General features: G+C 43.8%; 1 protein-coding gene across 13 annotated transcripts in view; it reads right to left on the bottom strand.

The window, feature by feature from the left end:
• Nucleotides 1-20,625, bottom strand: part of LOC123377056 — a 348,713-nt gene that overhangs the window by 323,615 nt on the left and 4,473 nt on the right. For all 13 annotated transcript variants that reach the window (XM_045029450.1, XM_045029451.1, XM_045029452.1 and 10 more), the window contains exon 2: nucleotides 12,178-12,274. In XM_045029450.1, the coding sequence (XP_044885385.1) occupies nucleotides 12,178-12,274 (97 nt within the window). The remainder of the gene's footprint in view (nucleotides 1-12,177; nucleotides 12,275-20,625) is intronic.

Genomic DNA, 20,625 nt, shown 5'->3' with positions numbered 1-20,625 from the left:
TGTGCTAGCTCTGAGCAAATGCGCTAAAAATAGACTGTAGCCATGCCAACAGAAGCAGTGGGTGGGACTAGCTACCTCATGTACATACTTAGCATCTTTGACAGGTATCTATGTATGAACTCAGGGTGGCTAGACGCTCCCCCACAGCTACACTCTATTTTTAATGTGCTAACTCAATCAGAGCAAGGGTGAGTAAGTCTACTCAAGCTGAAACGTACCCCGCCGGTTCGATGTGAAAACATACCCCGTGTGATAGTGGGCAAATGTGGGAGGGATCGCTCAGTGGTTTGAGCATTGGCCTGCTAAACCCAGGGTTGTGAGTTCAATCCTTGAAGAGGCCACTTAAGGATCTGGGGCAAAAATCAGTACTTGGTCCTGCTTGTGAAGGCAGGGGGCTGAACTCAATAACCTTTCAAGGTCCCCTCCAGTTCTAGGAGATAGGTATATCTCCAGTTATTATAAGTCGCCTCACTTGCCCCATCAGCAAAATGAGGATAGTGATTCTTATCTGCATTCATAAAGCACATTGAGATCTATAGGGTGGCAAGCATTACATTAGTAAAGCATCTCAGTCTGAGAGCAATGTATTTTATCTAATGTGAAGTCTTGAATGACTGCAGCCAATGCAGTTTTGGAGACCTTTGATTCTTATTAAAAAAAAAAATAAAAAAATCCTACCACCATGTAAACAGTTAAGACACCATAAGGAACAGTTTGAGTAGTTCTGGGTGCACTTAGTTCAGATACATGAGTTGAATCCATATGGTGTATTAATGATTCACCAGCAAGAAAACAATTTCAGGAGTTATTCATTTAAGCAATAGTTTCTACTCCATCTAAATATCAGAAGCAATAAAGGCTCCTCCGCTTCTAGTAAAATAGACGAGGAAATAGTACGGTATTAAATCAGAGAATGGGAGCCAGATGTTGGGGCTTCAAGGAATACAAGATATTTTTTATGATTATTTTTCTATTTGGGTTATGTGCAAATAAAGCCTCCAAGATAGTGGATTGCTGGCTCAGTGCCACCCTCTCGTCAGTTACGCACAAAGGCAGGAGGGCTTTGCAGGAGAAAGAGATGGTATGGAGGGGTATCCACCTGCCCTGTCACTGCAGAGCAGTGCATCTCACTAGGTACACCCCGCTGTCCTTCCTCCACCATGCCATTGTACCTGCAACTGCCAGAGTGAGGGGTTCACATAACAAAGCTACTAGCCAACAAGGGGCTGAGTATCTCCTAAAAGGAGGTAAGCATCCTCAAGCCCCACTTGAGTCAGGAAGGTTGAGGGAAATCAGCATCTTCAAGGAACAGGCCCGAAGGACCTGATCCTGAATCACTGACATAAATGGGAATTTTGCCATTATCTTCAACGAGCACAGGGTCAGACCTAAAGTGGATGCTGCTGTTCCTCTCGGAGACAAAGGGCAGCAACTCTACGGCACTTCCAGCCTGTCCCGTAGGGGTCTCAAGGTGCCTGGAGCAGTGCCTCACTGCTATATCATCTAGAGTGCTCATCTGGATATATTAGCGTTCCATATAGATGAGATTTTTGTCCCAGTTCCCATAATCCAACATTTAAATACTGCAGCTGGATGTCGAAAAGGACAAGGCTATTGTGACTGAATGTAGTTATGTAACTACTATAAGACAGGGATAATCAAATCTTTCACTCCAGGAGGATGTAAGCGGATTGCTGAGGAGTCATGAAGGAATTATTTCCCACTACTCTAGCAAAATCAGCTGCATGCACATTTTTCCTCCACTTTCTGCTGAAACATCAGCTTTGACCACTGTTGGATACAAGACTTAATGGATCCGGGGTCCACTTATGTCTTGCAAATCCTATGACAATGCTGCCTTTGCTTGGGAGATTTATATACTGTGGTTTCATTCAAATGTAGTAGTAGTAAGATGCAGAACATTTAAAAAGAATCGAACAGTTTCTAAAGAAATATTGTCCACCTGTCAGTGCCTTTTGAAAGCACCATTGCTAGTGCTTTCGTGTACGTGCTCCTCCACAATAAAGGAACATGGAGGTTACAGGGAGCGGGAGGTGCAATTTCCAATTCGGGTAGACATACCCACACTAGCTTTGAGTGAGCTCACATGCTGAAAATAGAAGAGCACCTGCAGCAGCATATGCCGCAGGATGGGCCAGCCATCCAAATATGTACCTGTGGTTTCAGATGGGCTCAGGCAGCTAGCCCGTCCTCCCACTCCTAGCTAAACATAGTAGTGTAGAGCTGTGGCATTCTCAGAGGTGCTAAGGAGCTCCTGACAGAAGCCAGCTCCCACTGACTTCAGTTGGAACTGAGGGCATTCAGCGTGTTGCAGAAATGGGCCTACAGGGCGCCATGTTCCTCCCTGTGATTAAAGATGTTGCACTGCAGGTTCCAGAGGAAAAGCTTTCATTCTCATTGCCGTTGCATTTTTAATCCCCTGGAGCAATGAGCGGGGACCATCCATTAGTCCCACTTGAGCATGTTACACTCACAAAACAATAAAATAAGAGAGAACAGAAGTAAAGTCTGCCGGCGAGAGCTCAGCATACGTCTGTCCTGTAGCACACAGCATCCAACTGATTGCCACATTTGGGGTCAGGAAGGAATTTTCCCCCAGGTCAGATTGGCAGAGACCCTGAGGGCTATATACCTTCCTCTGCAGCATGGGACACGGATCACTTGCAGGTTTAAACTAGAGTAAATGGTGGATTCCCTGTAACTTCAAGTCTTTAATTCATGATTTGAGGACTCTAGTAACTCAGCCAGAGGTTATGGGTCTATTATAGGAGGGGGTGGGTGAGGTACTGTAGCCTGCAATGTGAAGGAGGTCAATCTAGATTATCATGATGGTCCCTTCTGACCTTAGAGTCTATGAGCTCGAAATGAAATTTATCTTGCAGCAAACAGGCAAGCAAACAACTTAGAAATTTAAAGGTACAGTGAACAGAAAACAGGGTTGCCAGAGGTACATAGCTATATACCCCAATACCAATCTGTCTAGGTTTATCAATCTAACTATGTGATGTGCTGTGTACAGGATTATACATGGCGGCATAACTGAGTCAGTCACAAGCTGTTTATTTGGATTGAATGCTATCACTTTTTTAAAAAGAGTTTAGTGGAACATACTAAGAAATATATTTTACTGATAAACTATCATCCCTTGTCTCCCACCCGACACACACACACTCTTCAAACTATCAGAATAGTGTCATTGTCTCCCATTCAGGAAAGCACCCCTTTTGGGCTTCAAAAGGAGCTTTCCTTCACATGGTATATTTAGTCATGGGTATGCATGTCTAACAAAGGGTTAATAACCAGGCCTTGGCCTCCCCAGCATTGTATGGTTACGAATTTGATGAATGAGTGGTAATACTTTCCAGTTAACTAAGTCTCCCCTCAACACCCATTTGAGGCAGAAAAGTATTATTTACCCTCCATGTTACAGATGGGAAAGCAGAGGAACAGAGAGGTTAAGTCAGTCGACCAAGCTCCTGCAGTGGGTCAGTGACAGGGCGGAGAACAGAACCTAGGAATCCTGGCACAGAGACCTATGCTCCAATATGCAGACAACACAGACTCCAAGTGCCAGACAAACCTCAGGAATGTCATTCTGTCGTCAGCGTCATGTGTGTTTTGAGCAATCGCACACAGCAGCCCTAGTTTCACAAACTGCCTTAATGGCTCCTAATTGGAAAATCATAACAGACACCAAATTCTTTACAATCCAAATGTCCTGAGTGCCTCTCTTAAGTCAAGGTAGATTATTCAGCACTGGATGACCCACAGCTGTCAACAAGAGAGCCAGCCTGTGAGGCACACTTCCAGGAGGCCAAGTCGCCCAGCCTGTGAGTAACCTGCCTGATACTGGCCTGGAGGCAGCTCCACAGCTGCCAATGGGGGAGTTAGCCAACAGCAGAGCCAGATGCTGCTGCTGAATAGCCACATTCCAGAGATTTAATGCTTACACCAAGCACATGCCATCTGCTCTACAGCTGCCATGTGGACTTCTGAAGAGTATTAAAACCGGGAGAAAGGAAGATGAGGAATTGGTGAAAATTAAGATTGATCTGCTCTGTTTGTTTTGTAATGGTATTGCCAAAGTTCTAGCCATGCCTTCAGGTCTTGCCTCATACGGCATTACCCCTCACACAGACTCCTGGTAGTGGCAAGACTAAGACCTTCCTAAGTGAAGATCATTGACATTACAATCTTCATTTCCAGAGCTGCCTCAATAAGATAAGCTTTCCACAAAGACTGTGCCCTCTCTGGAACTGTTCAGCAGTATGTGAAAAGGATGCCAAATGCAGGTGCTAGTTACAAGCAAACTCCTGTTCAAGGACAATGGAATATTTCCTGATCAAACCAAGAAGTCAGTGACATACTGTGCTAGAGTTAATCATGTATATTTACAACATGCTGTTGGGGGGTGGTTCTGAGTGGGTGGCAAGTATATGAGGGTGACTTCAGAAATGTTTGGATTCTGCAGACCATGGGATCGAGCAGAATGATGAACTTACAGAATGCAGATATTGTCTGTCTTTTGTAACACACACTGCAGGGTGTTTCAAGTCTCCTGTCTACTACATCCAGGTGGGACAGGTTTATGAATGCTGATCTCTCATCCTGGCCCTCATCTCATGTCTCGACTATTGTAACATCCTCCTCTCTGGCCTGGCAAATCCCATCTTGCCGTACTTCTTGCCTTCAAAATTGTTCTGTGAAGACCTTTTTCCTGGCTTGTCACTTCAACCATGTCAGTCACCCTCTTTGTGACCCTCCACTGGCTCCTCCTTCTTCACCACATCACTATCCTGGCCCTATCATCATGTATGTGGTATCAAGACATTGACCCTTTGCCTTGGTCACCTAAACCACATCAATCTCAATCACCGATTTCTTAAATTTTCCAAAAACCATCTCTGTGCTTTCTCCCAGTTCAGAAGCTAGACCTAATTGGTGGACAAAAATAATGAGGCAGCACTTTAATAATGAGGACCTTTTGGGGTCCTTAAAAGAAAAGACTGACTAGGAAGCACATGTGTAACAACTGCTGACTGAAAGAAAGGGAAGAAGCAAGTTTCACCAGCAGGCCCTCCATCTCCTGAGATCCCAGGATCTACTGTGACACCATTGGGACTTTGTCCCCTGATCCTGAGCAATATCCTGACCAGATCAGACTAAGGGAGGGACCCAGATGACCTCACCACCTCCACTGGCTCTGGCTTAATCCTAAACACCATCTGGGATGTGAGACTTTCTTTCCCCTCATTGTTTAATTTTCCTTCCCCATCTTTGTTCTTCTGTTTCCTCTCTCTCTCTCTCTCTCTCTTTTTTCCTTCTGTTTAATAAGAGCCTGGCTTAGCCGCCAAGACTGTATATTCTGCAACACTGCTGTGAGCCTGTGACCAGAAAAGCAGCTAAAAGCAATGCCCTGAACAGCCCAGTGCTCGTACAAGTCTGCCAGGTTTCAGAGTGTCTGATCAGAATGTATGCTGGGCCTGTGTTTCTCCAGCAGGCAGGCTACAAGTGAGAGTCAACACCAGAGACAGAAGCTGCATTTTCTATCTTTGAGGTTCTGTTTTTTCACCTCTTGTGTTTGTCCTGTTTTGTCTTTTTAGGAATTGGGATCAGACTTTAAAAAACAGCTCCAGCCCATCTCACCTAGTTTTATCTCTTTTCCCCAAAGAGGGCAGATATTACTAAGAAACTGTCAAATAAGGGGTCTTTTCTTCTTCTAAAAACTACCTCCAGCTAAAGGAAAAGGGAATGTGGAACATGGCTAAAATAAAAGCCTTAATACTTCACTTCAAATACTTTGTTTTCTTCTTTTCTGTATTTTAATAAAAGATTAAAAAGATGTTTAATGGTGCGTTTGCCATGGTACTAAGTAGGCTGCTCTCTGTATTCCAAACCCCAAACCTTGTTTAAAACTGTTTAATGTTGGACAGTGACAAGGTAGTATTCGCACCTTTGACTCGTTGAGTCTATTTATTCCACTTAAATGAATACAACACTCCTGCAAAGTCACCATCAGCAGCTCCAGAAAATTTCCGCCACATGGAAAAGGGTCCATATTCCCCCACTAACAAACTAGAAATTCATATGGGTACTCCTGTTACCATTAACACATACAGCAGACCAGCTCAAGAACTGATGGAGGAATAGCCTGCTGGTAAGTCTTTTAACCTAAAAAACTATGGTAACCTACGAAACACTGAGTGTCCACAACTCCCATTGAAATTTATGGGAGTTGAGAGTGCACAGGGCTTCTCGTGATTGAGCTTTTTCTTCCTTTTGTTTGAGCCCAAGCCGGCATGATGCTGCACACTTTCTGTAAGTCACTAAGCATGCAAAATCCTCAAGGAGTTCATTTGTTGCTGATGGTCTCATTGCACTTTCCAGGAGGGGTTAAACGTTGCAGGATGGAGTCCTTTTTTTAGCATGAGCTGTAGAATTACTGATGTCAATCTCTTCACTGGTCCTATTTTGTTAAATCAAAAATGTCCCCCTTTACAACACTACCTGTTACAGTGAATTAGAAGATTCCTCTATTAAGGCTACTGTGGTATATATGCCAGCTTCATCATATGAATTCAAAGTAATTCCAGGTCAAACCTTCAATCAAAGACACCTCTTTAAACTTCTTTTCCACCTCATTAAAGAGATATAGAAAACCGTGGAGGTAGTTGGGGAGTTAACAACATGCCATTTAAAAGAGCTCTATTAAGGTTTGGGTATTTTTATCGTTAAAAAAATACATTTGCAAATTATAAATCTAAAGAGACAATTACAAAAGCATTGAGAGCCTTTTCACTTCATCTGTAAGGGGGGGAAATGGTACAGGTGGCTTAGAGGAAAGAAAATACACTGCCTAAGCCTTTTTCTTGAATAGGATCCTAACTAGCCATGTTGCAGCTGCAATGAAGTGTCTTACATTCCTGTGATTTATTACAGTAAGAACCACGTCATCTGCCAAAGCGTGCCTGTAAGTTACAAAATGGTTTCCTTAGGAAACATTAGAAAAGGCAGATTTCAGAGGCTGTTTGCATTTTTACCCTGATTAGTGTCTGTGAAGATCTTTTGAAAACTTTTGTATCAAGCACAAATACAAAATCATTGCCAAAGAGTTTTCATCAGGAAGGAAGCTCAGTTGACTCAGAGAATAGGGATGAGTCCTGAAAGAGAATGCTTACAGAAGTGAGAATACAGGATGGTATTGAAAGAAACAGAAACTCAAGCAGTTCTTGGCAGTCTTCAAGCACACTGTACTATGGACCAAATTGTTTTGTGTTTAACATGAAGAGCTGTTCACAGAGGGATGGGTTATTTTAATACCTTTTTAACTTGACCGTGGACACCAAGGTTCACGTCAAATCTAAGTAACAAATTAAGGGCTTGTTATGGTGGGCACTCACTCCAGGAACTCCTCCTGGGAGCCCAGTGCAGAACCACAGTTCCATCCCTGCCTCAGTTTCCCCTAATAGACATTCAGTGACTTTAAATGAGGCTCTGATGTAGTAAACAGTGCCCCTTCAGGGGTCTATTTATTTAACCAAAGGCCAAAACGTGGTACAAAAGCAAACCTTCAGCTGTGCATCCTAGCTGGGGGCCTGAGTTGATCTTAGTTTTTCTGCCCACCCGCTGCCCCCTCCCCAGCCTCCACCCATCTGTGTCCTGCATCCAGGCTCCTTACCACTAAGGCCCTCTTGACCTGGGGCCCCTACTGTAGTCAAGCCTCCTCCCATCATCTAGGACAGTGCTTCTCAAAGTCGGGCCACCGCTTGTGCAGGGAAAGCCCCTGGCGGTTCGGGCCGGTTTGTTTACCTGCCGCATCTGCAGGTTCGGCCAATCGCGGCTCCCACTGGACACGGTTCCTCGTCCCAGGCCAATGGGGTTGCAGTAAGGGCGACCAGCACATCCCTCATCCCATGCCGCTTCCCGCAGCTCCCATTGGCCTAGAGTGGCGAACCGCAGCCAGTGGGAGCCGCGATCGGCCGAACCTGCGGATGCGGCAGGTAAACAAACCAGCCTGGACCGCCAGGGGCTTTCCCTGCACAAGCGGCGAACCGGCTTTGAGAAGCACTGATCTAGGAAGTGCTCCCTCTGTGGATTCAGGGTCCCCAAAGAGATCAAACCACTGCAGCTCTTCTCCTAGGTGACATTGTGATGGTGCCCCCCATAAGGCTTTATGGAAATATGCTTATGAATGTATATATATGACATAACTGGAATATGTTTTAGGCTACATATGCCATGTAACATGTCTATGTAAAGATTCATCCTATTTGTATGCATGTATCATTTTTGTATTCGAAGTTATGAATATTGGCTGGGTACTGGCTTGATTTTAACTAGCCTAGTAGAGCATTTAGTCAGCTTCTTGAGAAGAGTGCAAATTAAGTGCCCAGTCAAAAACCACTTACGCTAACAATGAACTTGAAGATGCCAATCCACATCTGAGCCTTCCCAGGAATGTGGCTTGGCTGGTAAAAACTGAGTCATGCATGGACATGTGGCTCGCCCACGTGACTCCAAAACTCCATCTTGGAGCTGGACTTTGCATAGGAGGGAGGAGGGGGTCCCACCCACAAGAAAAAGTCTATTTAAACCCCTGGGAGACCCCTCCATTTTGTCTTCAGCTGCCTAAAGAGAGAACCTCTCTCCACCACCAAGGATACCTGAAAGGAACTGGAACAAAGGACAGCAACAACAGGGGGTGTGAGTGATTGCTGGACACAGGCTAGAAGGAGACTAGTCTGTAAGAGGAAGCTTACTGGGTGAGGTTTTTATCTGTATTCAGTTTCGTAGACATAGACTTGCGTGTTCTATTTTATTTTACTTGGTAATTCACTTTGTTCTGTATGTCACTACTTGGAACCACTTAAATCTTACTTTCTATATTTAATAAAATCACTTTTTACTTAATTAACCCAAAGTATGCCTTAATACAGGGGGAGGGGGGTAAACAGCTGTGCATATCTCTCTATCGGTGTCCTAGAGGGTGAACAATTTATAAGTTATACAGGGTAAAACAGATTTGTTTGGGGTCTGGACCCCATTGGGAGTTGGATACCTGAGTGTTAAAGACAGGAACACTTCTGTAAGTTGCTCTCAGTTAAGCCTACAGCAGGTAGGGGACATGGTTCAGACCCTGGGTCTGGGTTTGCAGCAGGCTAGTGGGTCTGGCTCAAACCAGGCAGGGCACTGAAGTCCTAAGCTGCCAGTGCAGGAAAGCAGGGGCAGAAGTAGTCTTGGCACACCAGTTGGCAGCCCCAAGGGGGTTTCTGTGATCCAATCCGTCACAGACATGTATTCCTCTGCAATCTGGACTGCCTGACACTGTCTGGTAAGGTCCTTTCACTGCAGACCAGGTCTCCCTAAGGGCTTGGCACTCACAGCTTTCTCCTATTGGAATCTCTTCCTCCAGGAGCACCTTTCCTGAAGAGCTCCCTAATCAGCTTGCCCCAAGGAGCCTTCCTCTATGTTCTGGGGCCTCCTGCCTGAGCCTTCATAATACCTATATTAGGCCCAGGTGTTCCTTAGCAAATTAACAGCTGCCCTGCCACCTAAAAAATTAACTACTCACAAGCAGATCTGAGCTGGCACATTCTCCTTGAAGAGACTGTCACAATTAGGCTGGGTGTCTGACCTCTTTAGGGGTCAGCTACCCTGTGATGGGGCTTGATCCTGCTCCCCTTAAATTCTATTTGCAAAATTGACTTTAATGGGCACAGGGCTGGGACCAGAATTTGTCTGGTGATCACAGTGGAGTTCCTGGTGAACTTTAGATCAGAAAAGCCACCGGACAATAAAACACAAGCAGTTCTGCATAACCAGACCGACAAGCAGTCTTGGGTCAGGAGAGACTCTACACCAGAGTCATGAATATGCATGGCAGGTGAAATCCTGGCTTTACTAAAATCAATGGCAAAATTCCCATTTACTTCAATGGGGCCAGAAAGCTGCAGGTGCAATTGCCTACACTATGAGCAGCTCTGTCAACAGCTATCAGTTCCTCAGTGCTGAAAGGACAAGAACTCAATCCACACCATGTTTTTAAATTACAGAAGTTGCCTTAATAGGTGTAAGTCATTCTGCTTCCCAAGACACTCAACCACCATTTTAAAAAAGTTCCATTGCTACAAACAGACATAAAGGACCAAGCATGGACAAGAGACCAGGTCAAAACCAACATGCAAATACCAAGGAAGGGTAAAACACAAGAAGTATCTAAACTTAACTAGACAGAACTAGTTTTGAAGGTGGGTGTTCTGAAGTGGGTGTTCTGTTGGGGACACCAGGCCGCCAGGAAATAGACTGAGACCACCAATTTGTTTCCCATTGGCTACCAAATAGCCAGCCAAGCCTTTTAGTCAAAACCAACTTGAAGTTATGTCTCAGGAAGTAAGGACTATACTATTAGCAAAACTAGGGCTGAAATCTTCTAGTGTAAATAGGTGGCCTGATTTTCAGAGGTGCTGAGAACTCACATTGCCCACTGGAATGGATTTGCCAATAGCAAATTACCACCGCTCCAAGTAACTAGCCATCAGTTTTCTTTAGTCATTTTCTTTAATTTTCCAGGGTAGCACCGTGTTTTGTCCTTGCCCTGGCTCCTCCCACATTTTTCTAGATTCTTTTCTGAGCTATTTTGAGGAGCTTCTGTTGGGTTTTAAGTTGCAATGGCAGCATCACCAGCTAACAGACTTTCTCTTGGGTGTAGAGGTTGGAGGCGGGTTTTGTAATACACTGCCACATCTTTCAGCACACAAGCCTCAAAAAACAAGTGGCCCTTGATATCTTGGCCCTTTTATTTCAATATCAGCCTACAGTTCCCCAGCTGTTTTCTTCCTGCTGTTTCATTATCACAGCTGAATATCTCATCTAAATCACTGGGCAACTCTTTGGCGGAGATCCCACTGTGATGAGGTCCACTGGATTTGTTTCACTGTTTCAATTAACTGAACTATGACCATCAGAATGCTTCTGAGTATTGTAGTGCACCATCCACCCTCCATGCATTTCTACACTCATATTCCAGTTACCATTTTCCAAAGTCGTTAGCTCAGAAAGAGAAGCCAGACAATGAACAAGAAGCTGATGAAAATGCTTCTGGCAATTCATTTGATAAAAGCACTTTACACAAACTCCAGGTGTATTATTCATAGTTTATTTTAAAACTACTTAGAGGTGCAAACTAAAGCCAATTCCAAACTAAGCATCTTCTGACTTTGTTCTTATTGGGAGTTACCATGTCCAACCATAAGATGACAGGAGCTCTATTTCTGAGAACCACTGTTAAATGCTAATTTTGCTCTAAAACTAGAGGAGAGGGGATTCATTATTGAGTCCAAAGACTGACGTGTATTTTGTTGGGTTTGGATTTGTTGCCTAGAAGAAAGTATGTCTTGAACAGAAACTCATTTATGTTTTTGGTACTCCCAGGCTACTCTGATTCCAAGCTTTTTCATTAAGTAGCACATACATAATGGCATTACACCTCCTGAGCAGCAAAAACAGCACATAATTTTATCACTTAAAATTCAGTCTTTTAGGCTGTGACTAGATACTGTACATCGCTGACAATTCACATTGCAAAACAGATTTATCTAGCCAGTATGTACTACTGTGCTCTCCCTGTGCTCGCAAGAACTTTCACTTAAAACTGCTCGCCTACTTTTCTGAAATAACTGATTGTAACATGCCTAATTTTAATATGTTCCATTAAGATTTCCTCAAGTTAATTAAATAATAAAACTGACACCAAAGCTAAAAGTGAGCTTGGACAACCAGCTATTGCATTTCTCTTATCTGAATTGAAATGTATAGGTATTATTTGGAAAAAGGACACATCGTCCGTTTGAAATGGTAGATTTATTCTGAGATCCATGTGCTCCTCTCCAATGCAGATCATGCAGAGGATCAACCCATGGAAGTTCTACAGAAAATAGCGCAAGGAGGGGAAGTGACTACACAATACATACCTCCCCCACCATCATTCCTCCTGCATCCACATCATGCAACCTCCTTCCCATGTAAATGGGGCAGCATGACCTGGCAGGAGGGAGGAGTTAGGAAACAGCCCTGGCCCCTGGCATGTTGTCATCAGAAAACAGCATAACTGACAGTAAAAACAAAAAACAAAACCCACAGCTCATCTGTGCTACTGACCTGAGCTGCAGTAACCATCACGTTGTACTCTCCAGCACAGGAGTGCTCCTGGACTAATGACAGCTTGACACCTCTGCCAGCCATTCTGGGGGGTGACCTGGAGCAGTATAGAAAAAAGGGAAGAACTTTGTAGGGCCCGAGATCCATGAGGACCTTTTTCATGGCTCTCTATCCTGTGCATGAAATTTGGCCATGCCCCTGTGGCTTGCCCAGCAGTTCCAAGGGGTTTCAAGGGATAACAGAATGGCATCTCCTGAAATGCCACACAGCTTTGCAGGTAAGCATTCCACTTCCATACGTTTTTACATAGGAAAGGGGTCCATAAGGCCTAGTGGAAGAGAGGACTCAGGAGCATTTTGGTTCAATAGTTGACAAAAATGTTCTTGTTAGAGCAAAGACTGCAGCACTAGATGAGTGGCTTAAATGACAGGGTCTGCGTGCAAGCCAAGAGCACCCAGTACAGCCCACTGTGTTCATTAAATGAGCTAACAGAAACAGGGCAGTACAAAGAGACGGGCCAAATTCTGCCCTCAGTTGCCTCTAGAGAGCTGCATTAGCCAGCATCTGTTTAGAAGAGGGAGGGTTCTAAAATTAGACACATAGCCCTGATCTCCACAAGAAGTGACAGAGAACCCCACGGATCTCAGGCTTTGCACAGTTTCCTTCTTTGCCCGCATGTTGCTTCTAGCATTGGCAGCACAGCTGCCATTATTCCACCCACTATCAGCATTGCTCAGGTGTCTGTTCCAATGAGGATCAGAGAGTGCAAAGCTGCTACTGTTCATTCTCTTCCTGATCACAGTCACACGGTCAGCATGTCCCTTCCCAGGGACAGACAGGACAATCCACCTGGTCCATGAGCCCTTGACTAGTAGGGGATGCTGAAGAGTGATGCTGTTCTCTTCCCACACAGTAAGTATGTCATGTTCATGATGCATGTGGTCTCTGCTAGCTCAAAGAGTAGGAGTCCCAAGGTAGGTCCCACATTTGGGCTGCCTGTGTAACGCCAACAGACCCCAGTCATCGGCGAGTGGGATCAAACCTAGGACTTCTGGAGCTTAGTGCATGAGCCTCTACTGCATGAGCTAAAAGCCAACGGCCTGTTAGCTAAAGTAGTACTGCAAACTCATTAATCTCTCTCTCTAAGTGGTCTCGGTGCCACTAGATGGGACAGAACACCACAGTTACACCTCCACAGCAATGCATTTGCTGCTGATACTCTAAACACTCTTAACAATCCAGTTTTGCACCAAAAACACAGCTAACAGACATTTTTGCTTTGTCTCAGGGCAAACAACCTTGGATGTCTCTGTGCTGACACTCCTATTCCAGTCTCAGTCTAGAAAAATAAACATCTTTGAGAATCTGACATTTACAATTCTGACATTCTTAGCCTTCTTCTAAAAAAACAGATATGGTCAGTAGGGGGACGATGTCCATCTTCCCTAACCACTGGGTACTCAGAATGCATCTTATAGAAGCTATTGAAATTCAGGCTTGCCAAGCTTTCATTCATCCCTTTCACTATTTACTCAGTCCCTCTCCTTTCAGAATAGTTTGCCCTGCCATAAACCTTTTGTCCCAGGTAAACCCCATAACAATATAACAACAAGAGCACTTAGAGCTTTCCATCTTCAAACATTAACTAACTAATCTCCACAACCCCAGGGGAGGAAGGTCCAGGCCCAGAAATATCATCATCCTCATTTTACAAATAAGGAAACAGAAAAGTTTAAGGAACTGGCTCAGGACCACAGCAGCACACGCTGTCAGACCCAGGATTAGAATTTAGGAGTTTCTGGCCCCCAATCCTGGGCACAGACCTCTGGGCAACATCGCTCTGTAAAAGCATTTTTCAAATACTGGGCCCTACAAGTTATGTCGCTCTGAGACCAGATTGCCAAATACAAACTGCTTGAGAACATGCCAAAAATAACATCCTGATCTTTGTTTCATATTTTTATTCAAAAAGACAATTAAGCGTCTTTTTTTTAAAGAGAGAATTCTATTTCCATCTCTATTATATGCAAGGTCTCGCCGAAGCTTGAAAATAAGATTTTTTTACCTAAGGCTTTTTCCTGTCCTTTTCTATTTGATCAACAGTGACTCTTTGCCTTGTGTTTCTATGAAAGAGAAAATTAACACAGCTATTTTCCCTTTTTTCCAGTCATATTCGTGCACAACAGCCATCAGCTATGATGTCAGCCCAACTCTGGGTAGTGTGTTTGTTAGCTCAATACTAGCAGCACTGCTGGATGTAGCAGGACTTTAGTATTCAATTGATCGAGCTAGCGTAGCATAGACAAAGATGATGATGATTTTCTCATTCCGCTACACACATGTTAAAAATAGAAAGAATTATAAAGCCATCCCGTGGGCTCCTTTAGAGTCACACAATATCATCTTCTTTACATATCTTCCTGTGCGCCAGAGGTCATCATTTAAATAATGGTTATGTTCAATGCCAAGCTCCTTTCTTTATTTTTCTCATCGTAGAAAGAGGAGAAAAAGTGATATGAAACTACTCTTACAATTATCAGAGGGGTAGCCATGTTAGTCTGGATCTGTAAAAGCAGCAAAGAGTCTTGTGGCACCTTATAGACTAACAGACGTTTTGGAGCATGAGCTTTCGTGGGTGAATACCCAGCTCATGCTACAAAACGTCTGTTAGTCTATAAGGTGCCACAAGACTCTTTCCTGCTTTTACTCTTACAATCTTTAATCAATTTTGTAGATTATAAAGCCAGAAGAGAGCATTATGATCATATAGTCTGTATAACACATGCCATAAAATTTAATGCAGCAATTTCTGCACCTGGGGGATGAACTAGATGAAATGTTACCACCTGACCGGGGATTTGAACCCTATATCCTCTGATTAAAAAGATCCTTTACTAACTGAGCTGTACAGGACTATATACTGCTTTAAAAGACCTGTTGTTATCCCTGATTAAACTGCAGCTGTATCACTTGCAGCTACTATACATTTTTGCTCTGAATGGTCCTGATCCCGCAAGATGCTGAATGCCCTCTACTCCCCAGTGGATATCAAGAGTGCTCAGCTTCTTGCAGAATTAGGCCCAATATGTCTTTCAGTTTCTGTTCTATTTGCCAGCCAAGGATTTGCTTAAAGTTAATACACAAATTCAAATTTTGATTACACCCCTGTTTAGTTCAAATGACAGAACAGCTTTGTCTTTGATAGAGATTAAATACACTGACCGTTAAAAATTTACATTTGGACATCAGAGCCAAAATTTGAAGAACAGGAGGCTGAAGTTAAGCTCTAGTCCAGTGGTCTCCAAACTGTGGGGTCTGGAGGAACGTTTGAGGGGGAATGGCGGGGCACAGGCCAGCCCCCATGGAGGGGCAGGGAGGGAGCGCCACCCAGCCACCCGCTCTGCTCCTAGCCCTAGCCCCAACTCCTGGCCATGGATCCATTCCCAGCTACGACCCCAGGATCCTGGCCCCAACCATATGCCTGCTCCTGGCCACAGCCCCCACCTTCTGGCTGCCACCCTAGCTGCAGCACTGACTGCGGCCCCACTCCCAGTTCCCAGCCCACTCCCAGCCCAGGCTCCTGACCGCAGCTCTGGTCCCGCTCTTGACCCCCAACCACAGCTCCTGCGGGAGTGTGGGCCAGGTGGGCGAAAGAGTTTGGGGACCACTGCTCTAGCCACAGAAGCAAAGGAACTTCTAGGTATACCCTAGCTGGGTTAGACCCATGTTATGGAACTGTGCTCTAGTCCTAGTAGAAGTCAGGGCCAGAACACAATTCTTTAACATGATCTGGCTTTATCCATATAGGCTGGACCAGTGGAGTCAAATGCCTTGCCAGTAGGCTGGAGCCCATGGGGCTCAACATAACAATAAAGGCATTGAGTAAATAAGTGATGAGGATTTAGCTACTACATAGTGGTCATATTCTACCCTTGCACTCAAATCTATTGTTGTCAGTGGGAGTCCCTCTGTGGAACAAGGAAAGTTTGTGACCCTAAATGTATATCTCGATCCATGGACCATAGTTCAAAGAGGAGTCGACCCTCTCCACTGAATGAGTTTGATGCCCCTGGCTTTGCACAAACTGTGCTATAATAATTGGAACGCTATACAAAAAATGGCCAGTCTAGCTATGGCCTAACTCATGGTTTGGAAAGCAAAGTCCTTTGGGAAAATAATCCCTATTCACCCTGGACAGGAAGATTGTGCTAGAACTCTCCTGCTGACAACTGTATTTAAATATAGTTATTACTAGCATAATTCCTACAATAATGTAAATGTTCCCTAGAATTTTTTAAAAAATCAAGGGAAGAAAAGCAGGAGGTAAGTGTGGTATCAGCAAAACATTTGTAAATAGGAGGCTTTAGAGAAAGTCTCAGTTCTTCTATAAAGAGTTAATTTATAAGATCTCCTCTAACCTGCCAGAATTTAAATAGCTATTTTATTGCTAATGAAACAGATTTCTTTGTGCCCATCCAACTATTGCTTGGTGTGTGCTTTATGGGGTTTGTGTGCTTTACCTCGTGCTCTTCTGTGAGCGGGGGTTAATTCACTTGATCAAGATGAATGACCTAAATGACTAAACCTACATCTGCATCAATTGATCTTGTTCAAAACACCCAGGTATCTCATCCAGAAAGGAAGCAATCTGGAAAAGGAGTCCATGGGGACAGTGCAAGGAAGAGAAGGAGCAATAAGGAGACCAAATAAAGTGCACACGAAAGCTTATCTAGACAAACAGCTAGTGTGCGGCAAGCTGGGATGTAAATATACAGCTCATTAGCCTGTCGCATACTGACTGTCTGCGTAGCCCCTGCTACCATGCACTAAAATTGCACTATGTGTGACACACTAGTGTGCTGTAGATTTACACCCAGCTTGCTGGTCACTACGTGCTCATCTAGACAAGCCTTAACTGTTTGAGTCAATGGCATTACTCTGGATTTACACCCATGTAAAATCAGGATCTGGCCCATAAAGCACAACTGAAAGGTGAGGGTTGGAATGTAATGAAAAATACCAGGGTTGAGCAGTGAAGTTCAGTAGTTGTGTTTAGTTCTACAATATTTGTTCCGATAATGTGTGTGTGTGATATTAGCTGTCATTAGTGTGATAATTGTTTTGTCTCTTCTGAAGAAAGCTAGTTACACTCTCTGCCTTTGCTCTTGGTTTCACTACCTCCTCCCACCTGTTCAGTTTTTTTCAGCTGGAAACACAGAGAAGGAGCCAGCACCATGTGACTCCACACCCTACCAGCAAGTGCAGTTTTGGGAAATCTAATGACTGTTTTGCCCACTGACTTCAGTGGGTGCAGGATCAAACTCAACAGGATTTTGTTTGCAAAGAAAATGCAACTACAGCCTGAACTAGTGAGACAGATGTGACATTGCTACAATCAGCTGAATCAGTTCCAAACTATTAGCAGCATTGTCGAGGTTACAGGAGGGAGATGTGTGACGTAAAGCCACATTCAGCGAGATGTGTGTTCTTCCATTAATTACTAGCTACAACTTGTCTTCCCAGCTCTCTTCTGACCACATATTACTTCTCAGCAGCTTTTACACATGCTATCTACCTTAACTGCAGAAGCTGTGCCCTTCCCATAATGCATCTATAAAGGCATCTGAAAAACCTGCTATACTGAAGGGTACTGTATGGGCAAAAAAATAGCCACTAAATCAGATGGACTGATGAGATATTTTCATTTCATTTCATCTGATTTATGCACACATATTCATTTGTGGGGAAAGTTACCAGAGTTTGTCCCAATTCCTCTGTTCATCTGGTTTTCTAATAACTTCATCAATATCTTCTTATGAACAGTTCTTCTTGGCCAACAGCTCAGACAAGGAGTGTTTGCTGCCTGACACTAATATATTAAATATCACCTCTAATGTTCACCATCTGAATTAGATGGGATAATTGTAGACTGAATGTTGAATTATGCAATCTCAGTCAACATAAAAACCATAAATATAACCTATCTGGGAGACCAAATGTCTCAGGGGCTTGCTAATGGCCCTTTCAGCTCCAGGTTCTTGGTTTTAATCCAGCCAAAAGATGGTAGTGATCGGGAACTGGTATTGCTATGATCAATAGCAATAAGGGGTTTACATTTCTGTTTAAGGACAGTAGGCACAACATAGTCCCTCACTATTGGAATTTGATCTTGACACTAAGGTTGATATCCCGTACATGCATGGAAAGAGGGATCTTTAAACCAAGGCTCTGACCATCTGTGGACATCTCAGCTGAAAGTAACACAGAGCTCCCTAGCACCACGATGGGACACCAGTTCAGTACTGATGAAGAATTCCACCTATTGACTCAATAATCCCACATGCTGCTATCTCTTGGTTTTCCTTGCTGTTCTCCTGTCCTAAGCCTGACCCTGCCTGGTTCATGAGATTTGACAGGATTCCAGCCCAAGGTGGCCTGGTTTAAGTAATCTACCTGAAACGCTAATTTACTGGAGTCTTAAGAATGATGGTGATGTGACATAGTGTAATAATCTTCTCAACTTAATTTTTCATTAGTGATTTGAGATGGAGTATGGCAGGAACTGGTAGGCAGAAAACTGTTGTGTTTTATTTTGAGGTGTTTTTTTTTAAATATGCTATAATAGCACTAAGATACCTAACTGTTGCTGAACTGGCCTATCCTGTAACTCCTGACACTTTGTGGTGAGATAGGACCTCATCCATTACCATGTCACCTTACTCTATAATTATTTTACTATCAAGCAAAAGCATCAGTACTGTGAAGCTCAAAAAGTCATTTCATGCTTATATTATGTTTTACATGCTGCTTAACTTCGTCCTCCCTGATCTGCTGCCTGATAAAAGCAACAATGAAAATATATTAGAGTGACATTTGAAATCTGTAGCTACATTAGTCATTCTGTCAGGGCCATAGAGAATCTCACCAAACTCCAGCAGGAAAATAATTTGCTGAAGCAGTGAGTTGCAGCTCATTGAAACCCTTTCTAGTATATATTTAAGCAACTGCTGAAGCAGTTGAAACCTGGGCTTGATTCTGCAAACAGAAGATACATAACACAAACTTTGTACTGACCTCTAGTCACTGGAATGTGATAACCACCCTGAGGGACAGAGCTAGGAAGAGGCCAAAGGCAACTGCATGAGAAAAGATAGGATCAGTGATCTATCTTTAATATAGGAACTGCCAGAATACAGATACTGGACCATATTTTCCTCTCAGTCACACCTATATAAACTGGATTTACTGTACTAATGTCAGTGGAAGTATTCTGGATTTGCACCAATCTGACTGAAGGCACAAGTTGGCCCACTCTGTCTTTATTTTTCAATGAACCACAGACAGTGGTGCTCCAGGACCTTGGGCTGACAGCAGAAGGTTGTGGTAACCAACGTGCTTACTGTTCTTCTTCTTGCCATAGCTGATATTATTGCAATGTTTGTTACCTAAGATACAGATAGTCAATAAAAGTAAAAAGAAACATGGAAATGCCATTACAGAGCACACTGCTCACTTAGCATTATGGCTAAATTCAGCCTTTTTGAGTTAGAGGGGATATGGAGGAGTTGTGCTGTAGCCCGGAACCTCAGGAGGAATTGAGCCTGACTCAGCCAGAATTCCTCCCAGGATTCCTTGGGAATGGATACTGCAGTGGTGAGCTGGGCTATCCTCTCTCCCCTTTGTGGACCCATATAGGGCAAGGCCCTAAAGGTACATGTCTCCCTTGCGCCTAAGGTCGCCAAAATTAAAGTGAGCATGAAGAACGACCCGTAGAACCAAGAGTCTGAGCTCAGCTCACCTGAGTTGCCCACTTACTTCATGTAAACTCACTGGGTCAGATCCTCAGCCAGGGGTAAATCAGGACAGGTCCTTCAAAAACAACAGAGCTATCTCCATATACCTCAGCTGACGATCTGGCCCATTTGCTGTAATCATGAATCATTACAAACTGATCAAGAGATCATAACCACATGGTGAAGCCAACCTTTCCCTCTTTCTCTGCTTGAGCAGGCTAAACAGCTTCACCACTGAGCAAATACCTGATAAGCTGGAGGAGAAAGAATTGCAGCCAAGGAAAAATCCAAATCAGAAAAAAACATCAGCCCTCTAATATACAGGGAAGCAAGAAGGCCTTATCTGAAGTGCGAAAGGTCTGTTATATCATGGTAGAGTCAAGAGCCTCCCTTTGTAATGGGCTAACAATATGTTTTCATGATAGGAGACAGGGGAGGAGACATTCTCCATTCTCAAAGGAGAAAGTGAACAGGGCTTTTCTAGCAAAGTCTGTCCCTTCAGTGACTGAAAGTTTGCCCCAGCAACTAGACCACAGCGTAAGAAACTCACTCATCTCTTTGTAACAATCCCCCGAGGTGAAGCATCCCAGGAAAGCAAACGATGAGAGAGGATGGGCCTCACCTAATGATGCAAAGCTTACTCCTGGGGGAATTC

This window comes from Mauremys mutica, chromosome 9 (genome assembly GCF_020497125.1).
Source record: "Mauremys mutica isolate MM-2020 ecotype Southern chromosome 9, ASM2049712v1, whole genome shotgun sequence".
Classification (NCBI taxonomy): domain Eukaryota; kingdom Metazoa; phylum Chordata; order Testudines; family Geoemydidae; genus Mauremys; species Mauremys mutica.
The sequence above is the reverse complement of the archived record's forward strand: the minus strand, read 5'-3'. Positions and strand labels throughout refer to the sequence as shown.